This window comes from Leptinotarsa decemlineata, unplaced genomic scaffold, assembly GCF_025532065.1.
Source record: "Leptinotarsa decemlineata unplaced genomic scaffold, Ldec_3_MD MMD2_tig00026340_RagTag_RagTag, whole genome shotgun sequence".
Lineage (NCBI taxonomy): Eukaryota > Metazoa > Arthropoda > Insecta > Coleoptera > Chrysomelidae > Leptinotarsa > Leptinotarsa decemlineata.
Window position 1 is genome coordinate 5645542 of NW_027412694.1, and position 18045 is coordinate 5663586.

The window sequence follows — 18045 nt, forward strand, 5'->3', positions numbered from 1 at the left end:
CTTGTGTTTATCATCTGGTACAATATGCCTTATTTTCCATTCGATTTTATTTATTTCCAAATCAGCATCAACCTCACCTATATATGAGTTTTTGAATGATCGAGCGATAATCAAAATCAATTCCTGTTTGGCATTCAAGATACTTTTGTTGTAATCTTCAGCAAAACCCATCAAATATTTCAGTGGTAGTTTTCCACTAAAAACATGACTGTTTGTATCCAAGATATCTTGCTTCAATTGTGAAAGTCCCCAACCAGATGTCAATAATGTGTTAGCATGAGATTGTCCAAATGATATCATGGTTTTCATTGTAGATGTTATCCCAGGTTTTCTAACAACAGCCACTTGTTCACCTCCCATTTCATAACGAATTTCGTCAAAGAGAAATGCAATTGCATTATTCGAGAGATAGCATGTTTTCGCTACATCTTTGGGGGTGAATTTACCTTCTATGTAAATGAAGCTCTCGGCAATATCTAGTATAACATCTTGATTATTGATTGCAATTCTGATTTCATCCGAATTCCTGAATAGCGGTGATCCATAGGGCTTATATGTGTGCTCATGTAAACTTATGAGAGAATGATCGAGCACTGGTTCATTGAATATATTCAACTTTTCATTGTTTGTTTCGAGCACCATTGTTATTTTCTCACTTTCAATCCAATCGATTTCAAAAATTTAAGATCACTCACAGACAGAGCGTTATGTGCTAACTGTTTAGCATACACTTGTGGAATGAGCTTCTTTTTATGCACACCTTTCTTTTTGATAGTGCAACTCGTTTGGGATTGTTCAATGCGATTTTGTCTATTATAAATGAAACCCATAACAACAGTTATTCGATTTTCTTCAATTCCAAAATAATGAAAATCTCTTCTTCACTTCCAAAATCGATAAGGTTATTTTTTTCATCCAAAATACGCACTGTAATGTTGTGAATCAATTGACGACCTTCTGGACTGACAGGCATATATATAATACTGTGTGGTTCTTTAGTAAGATTGTAGCCAGGTTCAACATCAATATCGAATGAGAAAAGAATGTGGGATTCTTCACCATTTATATATGAACCAGATATTATATTGCAATCTAAGCGGATAAGTCTCACAGTTGTAATGTTTATTGGTAATGATGATTCATGTATCTGATTTGGTGGAAATATTTCATGAGCGAACCCCATCATTTCTGCTATTGAATTTGGATGTGTCAGATCAATTTCATATTTGGATCGCATTTCACATTTGAATGTATTATTATTGGCGTGTAGATAGAAAATATCATCTGCAACGACATCATTTGGTTTTTTATCATGAAACAATCTGAACATGATATGTTTCTGTATGACGGCATTGATCTCTTCTATTTCATAAGCACCACATGGAATTTCAATTGTCAACTTTTGGGGTATCGATGAGTTGTCATTACTGATTCTAAAACTAACTAAGTTATTAGCTTCAGTTATATTATTGATTGTATTGCATCCATAGAATCCCAAAAGTCCTAATCCATAACGACTGTTCCTATCCAATTCAATTGGTGGAAAAAAATCCGCACTCAAGACACTTGTCCCGACAGCTTGTAGCTCGAACTTTCGTGACATGACTGATGAATATTTTGAAACACATTTCAATTTATTATTGTACACAGCAACAGCACATTTGAGACAATTTACACTTTTTGGAAGGTGTTGTATTGTAATAAGTATCATTTTTATTGATACCAATATTCACATCCTCTATATTACAAATACAACACATAGATTTCCGAGGTATAGGACCGTCATTAACATCCGATTCTGAATTTTGATCGTGGTGGTGGTGCTCATAACAATATCTATGTTTCATTATATCGATGTCATCTTGCAGATGCTTAGGCAACTTTTCCCAAACATATGCAATCTCATGTGCAACACATGCAAGTATCACTTCCTTAGGCATATTTGCAAGCATCACTTTATCCATTTTTTTCAAGGTACCATATTTTGAAAACATTCTAAGTGAAAACCCCATTCCCTTGATAGCCTCCCGATCCAGTTTTGGTGTTGAATCCATTTTTATTTGGAAAATTATTTAGAGAGAAACTGCAAGCACAAGTGACCACAGAGAACTGTATTAAATTTCTGTTGTCGATCATAGTTATATTTGATTTTTACATTCGAACATTTTCGAAAGAATCGAGTCAATTCCAATGGTGGGGGTAGATCTCCAAAACTATCGAAATATGTGACTTCTTTCCCACATTTTTTATATGCCACCCAATGTGTTCCTGGTCCACTTATTCCATCTAAATTAACAATAGCTGTCTCGTTTTGTTTTGGACCTGAAGATGGTAATCTATCACGCATAAAAACACCACGAAAATGTGGAATTTTCATTTTTTGTGCATAATAACTGAGATCGAGATCAGTAAGAGGCCTCTGAGGTAGGGGTTCAATTAGTTTTTTGTTTTGTTTGTGGCTTTGTATGGTTTTAAATATAGTCCTAAACCTTTACGGTATGGTTTGAGATATATTCCACTTCCGCGTTTGCCTAATGCTACAGCCTCCATGGTTTTATTGTGACGATTGGCTTCCATTAAAGCCGCTCTGCTGGCTTTTGCCGAATTCACGGCCTTGGTAATACCAGCAGCAGCTCCCGCCAAACTTCCTAGTGCGGATAGTCCAGCAAAAATTGGTATCAATGGTAAAAGTCCACCGATCTTGGGAACAGGAATTATGCGTGGTGTGCGGATTTTCTTCTTTCCACCGGCAGCTTTAAGGTATTTACGTGCCGCCTGCAATGCCACAGTGATAGCTTTTTTGCTATTATTCGTCACAAATTGATTCCCACCAGCTTTCTTCAATACATTTCGCACTTTATGGACTATCCCAGCACCAAATGCAACTTTTTTAATTTTATTTTTCTTCGTTTGTTTCCTCTTACATTTTTTCTTATTGGTACTACAACCCATGCCCATATGTCTTTTCGCTTTCATAATGTTGGTGACAAGTAATGCAGCTGCTCTTTCCCCAATACTCGCGTCCTTCGATTTAACCCTATCCCAAGCGCTGTATTCAAGTTCTTTGTCGGCTAAATGTCTTGCTGCAAGATCGGATGGATGCTTAGAATATTGAATATCGTGTTTTTTGCATTCAATATCTAATTTATTGATTCCAGGGTCGTTACGAGCTAAACGTTGTTTCAATTTTGTACCCGGTCCACAGTATTGATAACCTCCGGTAGATGTAATTCGAAAGGAAGTTTGTTTATTAAATCATTAACAAAACCACAACCTCTTTTAATTTTACGATCACTTTCAATACGTCCGTATCGTTTGATGGTACACATTGAAATGAATAAGCTAATAACATTTATATAGTCTCCAACCACGGCACGATGCGCATTGTAAAACAGAAAGAAAAGTTTGCTGTAGATAATCTAGATGAGAAATTTGGTTGTGGATTGAATGGACAAAGGGTATTCAGACATGGTCCACTACTTCCATCATCAGTTCGAGGACTCATTATAGGACCTTCAAATTGTGGAAAGACGAATGCAATGATATCACTATTAACACATCCACAAGGACTGAGATTTAGAAATGTGTATCTCTATTCGAAATCACTCAATCAACCTAAATATCAGTACTTGCGAAGTGTTTTGGAACCTATAAAAGGATTAGGTTTTTATACATTCAGCAATAATGCAGAAATAGTGGAACCCTCCGACGCTAAGCCTAATTCTGTTTTCATTTTCGATGATGTAATATGTGAAAAGCAAGATATTATTAGATCATATTTCTGTATGGGACGTCATAAGGATGTTGATTGTTTTTATCTAGCACAGACATATTCACGGGTACCCAAACAGTTAGTGCGTGACAATACCAATTTCATTATAATGTTCAAACAAGATGAGACGAATTTACATCACATTTATTCAGATCATGTTTCACCCGATGTAACATTCAAACAATTCCAATTGATGTGTGTTAAATGCTGGGAGGACCAATATGGATTTCTAGTCATTGATAAGGATAGAAAAATAGATGAAGGTAGATATCGCAAAGGATTCGATAGTTTTATATACCCATGATCTTGTTTTTGGAACTTATTCGATCACTGAATATTGTAGTGGTCACTTCACCAACGAATTAAGCTTTAATTCAAAAAAAAGGGCATTATGAATACAAAAAAAGATCCTGAAAATAAAAACAATGAAATAAATTTGAAACGTCAACTAGTAGAGACAACAGAAGCTGTCAGGCAGAAATTCAACTCTATCAAGAATGATAATATTGAAAATCGTACGACACTTGAAAGATTGTATGAGCCCATAATGAAACCATTGAATGTTTTATCATCAAACGCTACTTCTAAATCACCAGTGTTATCACCAAATCATGGAACTGTTCAATCTACTTCAAATTATCCCATGAGTACTCCAATAGGAAGAAAACAATCTTTTGGTAGTGTATCATCTGTGAATAGTGACACGAGCACACTTCAAGACGATATGAGAACAACTCTATTCGAAACACCATCATCGTCCCACATCGATTCCTCGGATCCTGACATCTCACCTGTTATGAATGAAAGTGGTGAAGATGTTTTGATGAAACATTTGAATAATATAAAATCTAGAAATCCAGCATATGATGGAACATTTGGCGTACGTATGGATCCAATTACACAAAAGCTGAAAATGGGAAGTCTAGTGGTAAATTTCAAAGATGGAAACATTTCATTTTGGGATGCTAATAAAGTGAAAAAATATGAATGCGCAGGTAGTCCAGAATTGTATGATATGATTTTTTTGAAGAATCCACAAGATGTTGATAATGAAGAAACTCGTCAAGTATATTCCAAAATATTGAAAATAACGAATGCTCCATATAAACAATATCATCTGAAGAATGGTTTTAAAAATACAAATTCTAAAAAATTTCGTGAAGTTATCAAACCTCTATTAGACTCACGACAATATCCAATAAGAAGTAGAAGTAAAATTGGTGGAGCACTCAAACGAGTGAAAATGGAGAAAATATATAATTCTAAACCTGTGAATTATGTGTACTGGAATTCACCGAAAGAGTTAGTTGCTCGCCTACGACTATTGGTAGCTTCAAAGTCAGCCGGACATACCGGACATGATAATGAAATAATTTCAATAATTGAAGAATTACGTGAAGAAGGTATAATATATTAACATATTCACATGTAATGATCACTGTCACATCATCATTCAATGCAGTAACATTATCACCTTTTCTCTTTAATCATATTGAAATAGAATGACTAATGAAATAAGTGATGTCAAACGACAAGTTGTTAATGAATTACATAAACCTGCAAGACGTAATTTTCGTAGAAGAATAACCACCATCAAAGGTTTTGCAGATCTATGGCAAATAGATTTAGCTGAACTGCAACCTTATGCAAAAAGTAATGAAGGATACCGATATATACTTGTAGTGATAGATTGTTACTCCAAATATCTGTGGACTGTAGCAGTTAAAGATAAAACAGGTAGTACAGTAACTAATGCAATGAAACATGTACTGAAAGAAGCCAAATACTCCCCCAAACACATACAAAGCGATCAAGGGAAAGAATTTTTCAATAAAAGCTTCTCATCTCTCATGCGAGAATATAATATCAATCATTATTCAACATTTAGCACAAAGAAGGCAGCTATAGCAGAAAGAGTGATTCGTACAATAAAGGCATGGCTCTACAAGGAATTTTCGATGAGAGGTCACCACAAATGGCTTGATATTCTTCCAATTATAACTAGTAGATATAATAATAAAGTTCATCGTACAATAGGTATGGCACCCATCAATGTTGATTCAACAACAAAATTAAAATTCAAGGGTATCAATGGAATTGGAGGAAGACAAAGTAAACCCAAATTCCAATTAAATGATATTGTACGTATAAGTAAATACAAACATATTTTTGAAAAGTCTTACACTGCGAATTTTACCACGGAGCTATTCAAGATTGTTAAAATTAATAAAACCATCCCAACGACTTATAATCTTGAAGATATGAATGAACAGCCGATTAGAGGATGTTTTTACGAAGAAGAGTTATTACGAACCGAGAATCCTGACGTATATCTGATTGAGAAGGTGTTGAAGAGAAGAAAAAATAAAGTATATGTAAAGTGGTTAGGCCTTCCTAGCGAACAAAATTCTTGGATTGATGAATCAAATATGGTTTAAATGTATATAATAGTGACTTTTATGAATAAAGTAATATTAAAGTTCATTATTGTTTTCATTTCAATTATAAGTATGTGAACTGAAAAATATTGCAGCGGTAAACATTGCCCCAGCCATTCGCAATGTTCTGTGTATACCAAACCAAATTAATTGTATACTCCATTCCCGCTTATATTTTTCAACTCACGATATTGAAAACACATTATCATTCCCAAAACTAATCGCCGTCACTTTGAAATGCAGTATCCAACTCTTTTTGCCAATTATCTCTCACTGATAATGCTGTCTCATAAAGCTTAGTCGACTCCTCAAGCTCAGCCTGAGCTTGCATTCTCGAACGTTGATGGAATTGCTTATCTTTACCAATTTTTGAACGGAGTTCATCAGCATCTTTAGACATTCTAGCCAATTCAACCTTCGCTAATGCAATCTTGGCATCTAATGCTTCAAGAGTTTCATTATTAGCATTAATAGCTCGCTCACTCTTTTCAAGTTCAGCAATAGTCATCTGTGCCTTTACAAGACGGCATTTTGCTTTCCTTTTCATTTCCCCAAACCGATGGAGGGGGCTGAAAGAAGATAGCGGTTCAGCTTTCAAATCACTCTTCATTTCTTTAGGAGTACCTTTTGGCTTCCTCTTCGATCTGTCACTTTTCGTTGCGGGTTTTTTCTGTCGCACAACACTTTTGGATTCTTTCTTTTCTTTAAAGTCAGTGACAATCGATGAAGATGCCTTAGTAACCTTCCTCTTGATTGTTCTAGATTTCTTATCAACACCAAGAGGAAGGGTAGATGAAGAGTGTTTGAGTGATGATAATTGCGAAACGATCGGATTTTCAATAATAATTTGCTCATTTGGTTCTGGCACATCTGCAAAGTTAACGAAGTCGTTAATATCAAAATCATTTATCGAATCTTGACTCGATAAATGTAATACTGGAATATTTTCAAAATCAGTCTGATCGATATCAACAAGTGGTGAACCATCTTCAGCAATCAATAGCGGCATAGAGCTCATGATTATTAAGGTCTGAGGAATGATATGTGATAGCAATAGAATGTGGATAGGAAAGGTGATGATGTTACTGAGACCTCACCATTTATAGAAGAAAATAAACTAGCGCATGCGCTCTTTCATCAACTGGCACATGCGCTCTCTCACTAAACTATTCACGCATGTAACAATCTTTGTCATTTAAGAGGAAAACTTTGTGTTGCATGCATGTATTTTTAAATGTTAGAAAATAATACAAATAAATTCAAAATATATATATTTATTAATAATAGAGGACAATAACGATAATAAAAAATGAAAAATGTTAATATGTCTCTGTGGATGTGGAACGTTCTTTGACTCTATTCCTCAATAGTTGTTGCTCGTGCGTCAAACACCAACATTGAAAAAAATGGATTCTCCTATTGGGGTAGAGTTGACCAACCTTCTCACACAGATCCCAAGTACTTCTACATGCATTGCATACATGATTCCAACAATTCATGGAATATGTATCACAACGCAAACAACGTTGCAGTGGAGTTGGAACGGCAGCACAGGTACCACAAATATTTCTACAGATACCTATATTGTTAAATATTATAGGTTCGGAACACTTCAGACACTGTAACTGTTGTTGACGATAATCCGATTTTGTTCGCTTCGGTGGATGAGAAGGAGGCGATAGTTGAATCCGCAACACGCAATCACTACACATACCAGTACATGGATTGATTGAATCCTTAGGTCTACTTATTTGACAAAAGTAGCACACAATAGCCCCTGCAATCATCATTGGGTAGACACACACTTTTGGTTTTTCATTCCACTCTTTTGGAAACGGCATTTTACTAATTCGATTAGAAATATTAAGAGATGACTTACAGAAACTCTGAATGCTCTCTCCTATACCTACGATCTCTATTTATACAAATCAACATCATGTGGAAGTATAGTGGGATAACTTCTCCTACTATTCCACTCTAAACGAGTCAAGTGGGAGTCGCATCACCTCCTATATAAGTTGACTTGCAAACCTAGAGTTCATTCATTCACTCTCTACAACTGTGAGCAAACAACAACAAGATGAATTCTGCAAAAATAAATGCTGCATTAAATAGAATAGCTGCTGTTGATGAAAACAATTGGATAGACGAATCAGATGATGAGGATGTCAATGTTCCGCTAGAGGAAGTAATAGTTGAAGCAGAAGATGTTGGAGTCGATGAAGATGAGATAGACGAAGTTGAAAACGAGGCCAACCAAAGCGACGAAGATGATGACGTGATGGAGTTTGAGAGGGTCATGGATGAAGAAGGAGATGATGAAGGGATAGAAGCTGACACAACTGAAGGTGATGGTGCTATGAGGATCGGTATGCGAACACTCAATGTCAGTGAGACACTGGAAGATCCCTTGGATTTGTATTGTGCATTGGATGCATACGTATTGATCAGCACAATAGATGGAGAGAACAAAAAACTATGTTGGTGCTGCTTTCGGTTTTATTCGCATAGAAACAATAATGGAGGGTGGTATGCCCATGTCAACACCCACAACACTGTCTCAATTATGGAAATGGGACAGAATTGGTGTGAAGCTTGCGAGAGGCCACTAACAAACTTCACCCGAGTATCTACATGTATTATATGTAATAATGTCCAACCTGTGGCACAATAACCGTGGACCTACTGGTCAAAAAAAAACAACAGCCCTTTTCAGGGCTACATTATTCACACAAACAGTAGTTAGTTGTATTAGTATTCATAGATTATGTGACAAATGAATACTTTGACTAATAAAAGTCTAAGTTGGAAATTTGTTAGTCTTTGAATATCTATACATTATATGACAAATAAATTACTACTTTGACTGAAAAGTCGAAATTTGGAATTTGATAGTCATTGAATATCTATGCATATGATGAGTACTACTTTAAATGAAAGTTGAAGTTGGCATTTGTCAATCATTCATATGCATATAATGATGAATACTTTCACATACATATATTTCGTTTGAGATTATAATGTTAACATAATGTTAACAATGGTATGAATCTGTTTCTGTTTGAAAGTATAATGGTAGCTCTGAAAAGAGCATTTTTTTTATTGTTTCAGTCTTTAATTGTAGCCCTGAAAAGGGCTGTTATTTTTTTATTAATCCATGCAATGATATGGACTAACGCTCCTCATCATCAGAAACAATAATTATGGTATCGTCATCTGAATCAGATGATATACTAATGATATCATCCTCATAGTAGTCATCTGAATCAGATGATATACTCATGATGTCGTCGTCGTCATAATCAGCTGAATCAGATGATATACTAATCACATCATCCGCATTATTATCGTCAACAGCATCTATGTCGTCCTGAATACCTTGTTCCACTCGTTCTGCGAAATCATCAGGAAGATCATAGATTCGCTGCAGAAATTGAGCGAAGGTTGTACTCAAATGATCAGACGTTGAATCTATTTCATGTACTTGGATGGGTCCTGTACTCGACATTGTGGAAGAATGATATAGAACTGGGATTGTTGCTATATTTATATTGGAAGAAATGAAATGGAGGGGGTGAAATGTAGAACAGTGTTTGAGATTCGAAAACATCAAGAATGAAACTCTGAGCGATTATTAGGAGAAATTCTAGTGATTATTATGGAAAAAAACTAATAAGAGGGAGAGGAAGGGAGGAAGACACTGCCCCAGCCTCGCAGTGCCTCGTGTACACCAACCAAAAAGTGTGTACTCCGTGGAAGGAAAGGAAAGGAAATGATGGACGAGTAGATGATTATATGTCATCATCGGAATTGAGGACATCATCATCGATTAGGATTGGGGATGGCGGAGGACTATCCTCGATGAGGATAGGGGATGGTGGAGGACGTCTAACGTCAAGCTCGTCATCAGCATCATCACCAGAGTCGTCGTCGTCATCATCGTCGTCGTCGCTACTCATTGGGACAATGTCATCATAAGCAGGGTCCCACCATCCGTCAGGATCTGGATATTCCGAGTCATCCAAGTGTCCTTCGTCACTGCCAGTGACATGCTGAACTTGCATCCTGATGTCGTGATCCCGGTATTCGTATGGCGGACTGTGGGGTTCCGTGGTGGAAGAGACAACCTGTACCTGGCTGTTATCCCAGTAATTGAAGTTGTACCCCTGATCCGGGCAGCTATAGGGTTCGGAGGTTGAATCGGGTTCCATCTCGATGCTAGCTGATCAACTGAATGTTTCATCAGATGATTTCTACTTTTATACTTTCGAGAGGGAGTGGGAGAGGAGTGGAACATTGAGTAGGGGTAAATTGTAGTGTGACATAAGACATATTCAATGAGTAGGGGTAAATTGCAAAGTGACATAAGACATATTCAATGAAAGAGATACTTGAATGGATAAAATACAAATGAAATATACTTGTCGATTTCACTATGAAACATGTCTATTTTTTATTTTTTAAATTTTCTTCACATGAAATTATTTACAAGTGATTAGAGAACACAAAAATTGATGTGAGGTATTTGTCTAGAAGAACTTGGAATTGAAATAAAAAAAAATAATAATAATAATAAGAGGAAGTGAAGAAAAATGCTCCAACCATCGCATTGTTCAATGTGTACCAAACCAAAAAACAGTGTACACCCTTTATTTCACTTCCTTTTCCTTTATTCAATATAAACTTAACAAATATAAACTTAAAACTACCATAATTAAATACTCCTAACTAACCTAAAACTAATCTTACATTTACACTTCATCTACAAAAAGAGTGTCCATAACTGTCACTATTTTTTTGTACAGCTTTATCGAAGAGGTCTCTGCTTTACACCTTTCCTGCAGAGATGCATAATTCCGATCTATTTCGGCCATTTCCTTTTGGATTTCCCTCCGTCGGTTATCCATTTCAGCCATTTGTCGCTTCATGGTAACCAACGCGGCCTCGCTAGATCGGGCAGCTCGTTCTGCTTTCTTGCATCTCTGCAGAAAAACACTCATCTTTTCACTAACCTCTCCGATAGGCTGTGGCACCAACACCTCAGGATCCGCCGGTGTCGCTGGCAGCGGTGGTAGTCGCGTCACCAACGGCGACAATATCACCAACTCCGGAGAAGGACTCCTCGGAATTTCCACTGCTGCTGGTGCTGCTGCTGGTGTGGAGGCCCTCTTACGAGAGGTCGAAAAACTACCTGCATAAGGATTAGTCCTATTGCAAGTAGCTCGGTACTTTGAAATAGGACCAACCTTTGCTGCAGGTCGTTGGCAAACCTTCTTCACAGCCCTGACTTCCTCCTCCTCCTCGAATAAGTCAGGGCTAGAAGATCTGCACCTAACTCGCGAACGCGAAGTGGTTGGCTGGTCAACCGTCACCGCTCTCGAAGATGCTGCCTCCTCCTGGTCAGCGGACACCGGCAGAATAGACGCCACAGCATTATTCACCTCCTGTGTATTGGTTGCCATTCTGAAAAAGAAGAAATAATACAAAGTTAGTTGATATAAAAAATAACATTCCTAATTTACTTACTCAAATATCAAGTTGGTCGTTGGAACGTACTGCCTTGTTGTGGAGTGGACTGCTCTCGATGAGATGACTTCTCGAACTGAATGTTGTGGAGTGCTCTCCGGAGGGTATCGACTTCGATGCGTGAGCGTGGGAAAATGGTGGGAGCGCACATGCGCGATGAGGGTAGGGGTGTACATGCGCAAATGTTGGGAGTCGGGGGGCGGGGCTTCGGGGAGGGGAGGGGCGGGGCTTCGGAAAGGGGGCGGGGCTTCGGAAAGGGGCGGGGTATCCGAAAAGTTGGTGGCGACGGGGGGGGGGGGGGGGGGGGGCGTGGCCCTAACGGGCCCCGCCCACTGCCTGGGCTCCGCCCAGGTGGGTGGGGCTCCGGCCCCAGGTAGGCGGGACATCTGGAGAGACATCTACGCCCTCTTCGCGCGCGCGTTCGTAACATAATATGCAACCGAACACCTAACCTAACGTATTAACGTATTAACGTAACCTAACCTAGTACGCTAACCTACCGCTATGCAACCGAACACCTAACCTATCGTATGTATTAACGTAACCTAACCTAGTACGCTAACCTACCGCTATGCAACCGAACACCTAACCTATCGTATGTATTACGTAACCTAACCTAGTACGCTAACCTACCGCTATGCAACCGAACACCTAACCTAACCTAACCTAACCTAACCTAACCTAACCTAACCTACAGTAACTATTAACCTAACCTAACGAGGGAATACTAACCTAACACCTAACCTAACGTAAGTATGCAGCTAACCTAACGTAGCTATTAACCTAACCTAACGAGGGAATACATTCACCATGTTGGTTCCATTAATACATCATCAGTTGGTTTTGGTTTTGGTTGTATTATTCTATGATTTGGATTAATGTTCAGTCCTGGATATCCCAGTCCACCTGATGATGATGGCCTGACTTTATAGTTTCTCTCCAAAACTTCTTTATGGTTTTTCTCCAATACTTCAACTCTCTGTTCCAGTACATCATACTTTTTCATTGTAGTCCCTGTTATGTTTGACATAGCATCAAATTTTTTATTTGTAGACGCTGTTATGTCAGACATTTTTATGTCTACATCACTTGTAAGTTTGTCAAATTTACGAGTGAAAGTTATCCGAGCCTCTGCAATTTTATCGTTAAATGCTTGCCGGGCGTCCCGAGCAATATTGCCTATTGTGGATTGTATTGCAGCTTGTAGGCTAGAAGTATAACTTCCTTTGCTCCATTAATTTCCCCCTCAAGATATGATACAGTTACACAATCACTCTTGTCAATTGGTTCACTTGTATTTTTCAATATTTTCCTTTGCATGTCATAATGACCATCTTTTGTTAATTTAAAACCATTCCCAGGAGGACCTCGAATGACATTACCACCCCATTTTCTTTTTCTACCAAACTTATCGATTGTTTTAGACATTGTGCACTCTACGATGATTCTCTTCAAACTGATATTTCTGTCATTTACATTATACTATATATTGCAGTAATTGATTAGGGAAATAGAAATAATACAAATAAAATTTTAATCATTTTATATTCATTACAGTAATACATATACATACATACATAATACATTAATATCACATTACTTCTATCATATATTATTAATTATAAATGGCTACATAAATATCAATATTGAATTTTCCGGTTTTGAAGATATTGAATGATATTTCAATCATTGATCTCGGCAGATAATAAATTAATCAATTGATCCAATGGAGTCTCCTGAGATTGTGATTGTTGAATAATATTACTTATCCAACGAATGTTCTCATTTGGATCGTTTTCATAAAATTCAATATCATTATGACCCCAAGGAAGAGTGTGGGTAGTATTCGGAATGATAAATCGTTTATCATCGTGATATGATAATGCAACTTTATTTTTTAATTCAGTATACATATCATGTAACACGCTTCTAAATGAATTCATCTTTCTGAATATCATACCACCTTGTTCGACGATTTTTTGATAATCTTCGCATGTCAATTCATTCTTTATTACAGATCGTTTAACCCCTTTGGCTTTCTTAAATTCACCATCAACAGATTTCACATAATATGCTTTAGCACCTGTACCATAAAAACTCATGATTGGATCATTTGGAAATTCATCTTTGAAGTTACCCAAGACTGAACTTGTTACTGGAATATTGAATTGGTTAACTATACTGTAATTGGATGTATCAAATCTACTTATGTTAGTTTTTATGAATTCATAAAAATTTTCTGTGTTTACTTTAAGAATGAGCGAGTCGGTATCTGTGTAAAGTAAAGAGACATTTTCATCAAAGTGTTGTTTGATGCATCCATAGAAAAAGTCATACATGACTGTTTTAGATAATTCTAATATGGAAAATCCCAAATATAATGGTTTATCGTAATGAACCTTCACTCTACCCAATTGAATGGCAACGAAATTATCAGTGAAAATTGAACAATTTTTGAAATTTGGTTTGGCTATGAGAGTGCTGGCACCTATATTTTTCTTTATATTTTCCCAATGTGTAACGAGTCTAACATCAATTCGATTATCTACATTCTCCATTGTCTTTCCATACACCGCATTATTCATTAGTTTATAGAAATCTTTAACAGATTTGTTGTTAGACCTATTACGCATTTCAGTATTAAGATCTATATAGGGTTTCATCCAGCATGATTGTTTGAATTTCAATACTCTATGTGTATTCATTACAATCAATCCATTTTTGACAGCTTGCTGTAGATTCCTATAATGAACAATATATTTTCTTTTATCATTCAAATTTGGAATTAATTTGGGAATTTTCGATTGTGTACGAGGTGGTATTATTTTTTCGACTAAAAATGGAAGGTCAGAATGTTTATCATGCAACTCTTGTGGATAATGAATGTCCACTTCAAATACATACCCATACGGACTATCAGTACTCACATCCATCACATCGAGATTAAGAATTTCATTTGGTGTCAACCATGTAAATTCACTTGTTGGTAGAGGTTGTGACATACTGTGACCGTATAGATTTGTTGCATCTAAATATGTAATGAATGTGGAAGGTTCGTTGGGATTATAATTGGGTAAAAATCTATTATTTGCTATATGTTTCCTCTCGCTACATTGACTAATTCCACCTCGTATACCTTTTTGAAAAAGTGAATCATATCAATGTCAGTTAGTAATTCCAATTCAACATTAGTGAACTTCAACATGGCATCCCATGATAATCCAGGTGCAGTGTAATATTGTGCCGGATCTAAGTTATATATCTCTAAACTTGTGGTGCGGAAGTTTTCAAAAATATCACATAGTAGCAATACATCCGACTTCAAATACAAATCAGAGTATTCCCCCAAATTCTGACACTCGAATAAATTCCAAACTTTTCTAGCCCTATCATAATCAGTTTCCGATATATGTTCACAATTGAGTGTGTCATAAAACTGATTTTTTGTCGGAAGTAATGGATAATTCAATTTGTCAATGTCATCAACAAAACTATATGGAAATACACCTTTCTGTCTCATCAAATTGAATTTCTCAATTTGTGGGAAATGTTTGTGCATCTCCAAACATTGATCGGAGGTCAAGTTTGCACCCAACTTCTCCAACGAATTAGTCATAAATTTATAACTATCGATAAATCTCATTTTGAGATAATTCTTCCTAACCACACCATCTTTATCGGTATAGCTGTGTGTAAAGAGATGCTTCGTGAAAGATATATATTTCTCTTTAGTTTGCGGGATAACATCAACTTTCTCTTTATTCCTATACAATTCTTTTATGAATAAATGACAATCATAACCACTTAAATTATGAAAAATGATAGGTATGAAGTTTGGTATTTTGAAATTTAAATTACATTTCGAGTGAGCGGCATGTGATCTTTTCTTTCCTGTGACATGACAATGATCTCTTACTTTGACGTCACCATCAGTAAATGCTTTATTACATATACCACAAGTTCTGGCTGCAACAAACTGTTCTTCTTCTTCGACAGTTTGTGTATCCATTGGTTTAGGGTTTCTGAGATGATTTTCATGTATCTCTTTCAAATCATCTTCAATGCTACTCACAAATTTCTGAGCTGCATCTACACCCCTATATGTAACAAATTTTGTCAAATCATCATTATATGAACACTTTATCAAATAAGCAAATGAATATGGGGCATGTTTGAATGTTTTAATCGTGTATGAACTTCCAGGATTTGGCTCATTCACATGAATCGGTTTAAGCACTGATTCAAAATCAGCATACACTACAAATGGCACCCTCATTTGCCTCTCAAAGTTTTCAAACATTAGTTTATTTTTCCGCAACCATTCTACCATATTTATTGATCTTTAAATTAGTAGTTGGTGTTGTGGTACTAATGTGATTACAATCATACATATTATGACGTAAAAGCAATCTCTCATCAGAAAAATATATCAAACATCCGTCACAAAAATATTTTTTCTGTCTATGAGCTGATAGTTGATTAGAAACTAATCTTGAAAGATCTTTGATCCAACAATAGTGACCATTACCGGAGTCATCAGTTATAAACAACAAATTGACATGTCTCCGGAGTCTTCTCTGTGAGTATCGCAATGGACCAATCACTTCATACTTCATTTTACCCTTCTCAAATGTACTCTCTAAACCGTAAACATTAATTGAAATATCATTCCTATCTTCGAATATTTCGATACTCTTATTATTAACTTTAACCGGAAAATCCATACTGTGACATCTAAAACAGTGGAAAAATGTGGATATGACGTAAGTTCGGACACTCGACTATCTGCAGGATATAATGCTGATGTTATAGCCCAAGCAAAACAATATTGATCTTCATTACGAACATTCACAACAGCTTTCTTCCATTGAATACATTGAGGCAGCTTCACATATGAACGTCCTTCCAGTGGACTGTATTTATTAATGTTGACCTCGAGAAACAATATTTTTTCACAAGTCCAACCTGAATTATAAAAAAAAAAAAAATTACTATTCAATCTTATTGAAATTTTTAAAAAATAAATACCTGAGTCACGATCCTGGAACTCAGTCGTTTGAGCCACAATTACATCACGGAATCCATCAAAACAGCATTCAAATCTGAAGATTGGTCCACTATTTTATTTTGGGAATTAAATGACTTCGTGTCCCTCGAATCATCAGTCTGAAGAATATAATTCCCAAAAACTTCCATATTCACCTTGATGCTTTTATGGATCCTGATGGCTGATTCCAGTAATTCAATGACCTTCTGCCTAATCTTATTGAAAAATGAATGTAGTCACTGGTTACAATCGAACTCTCCACCCTGTATGTAGCAATGCGGCAATTGAATGCATTCGTTATAATTTGAACACCGTCAGACAATTGAACACATGCATTATTTTTATGACTCATGGTTCTTCGGTGAGAATTCACTTGGCTCATAGGAATTGTCACATTACAACAATTGCACGTATACATAGGTGTTGCATTATCCACTCTCACCCGTTTCACTGCAGGCCCTCCTTGGCAACTCTGGAGCTGATGCCGACGAAGATTATCACTACGAGTGAAAGATTTACCACAGTCACAGGAATACATTTTATATAATAGTTCTCACTAACTCACTTGATGTAAACTGACATAGCCAACACTCGTACGCTTCTTAAATACACTCTGATAGGACCCGTCAAGACGTCATAGCCAACCCCACTTCTCAACTACATGCGCCAAGATTACCTCCCAACTGAATGCGATAACAGATGTCGATATACGAGCAAGCAGTGGTCGTTGCGGTCTCGGAGAGGGTAGACGCTAGGCAAACAGTCCTCGGCTGCCGTTGTGTCACCATCGATAGCGGGGCTAGAGCGAACCTTCATCGCTTCAGGAGAGGTGAGGGCAGACCGATGAATACGCATTACTCTGCCACACGTCGTGGAGTGAACATGTCGCTCTCTAGCCGTTGAACGGTTATTGCTGTGACGTCACTCCACTACTAACTTGGTGCCCTAACACCGATGGAGCATTTATTACTTGGAGGATCTTCGAAGTATGCAGACGTATGTTTGTACATAGACAAACAAGCACATGATGAAACCCTGTACCGTGCATTCTCCTACACACACACACACACACATAAACACACAAAATCTCATATGAAAAAAAAATCTGAACGATCCATGCACCAGACACTTCAAGGTCACAACGCCTTGACTTCACTGCACAACAAAAAAACTTCACCAAACAACAACCAATAAAAAAAGCAATTAATACGTCATAGTGGTGGGGGGAGGCCGAGAATCAGCTGTAAACAACTACTGATTCT

The 18045-nt window shown here is 36.9% G+C and overlaps 2 protein-coding genes across 5 annotated transcripts in view; one reads left to right on the forward strand and one right to left on the reverse strand.

The window, feature by feature from the left end:
• LOC111502962 (uncharacterized) overlaps positions 1–18045 on the forward strand; it is a 493652-nt gene that overhangs the window by 305773 nt on the left and 169834 nt on the right. The window lies entirely within an intron of this gene.
• LOC141485869 (uncharacterized) lies at positions 10962–11857 on the reverse strand. Its single transcript, XM_074183434.1, has 2 exons — positions 11737–11857; positions 10962–11673 (listed from the first exon to the last, which is right to left on the reverse strand). The coding sequence occupies exon 2, from the start codon at positions 11670–11672 to the stop codon at positions 10962–10964; it is 711 nt and encodes a 236-aa protein (XP_074039535.1). The 5' UTR covers position 11673; positions 11737–11857.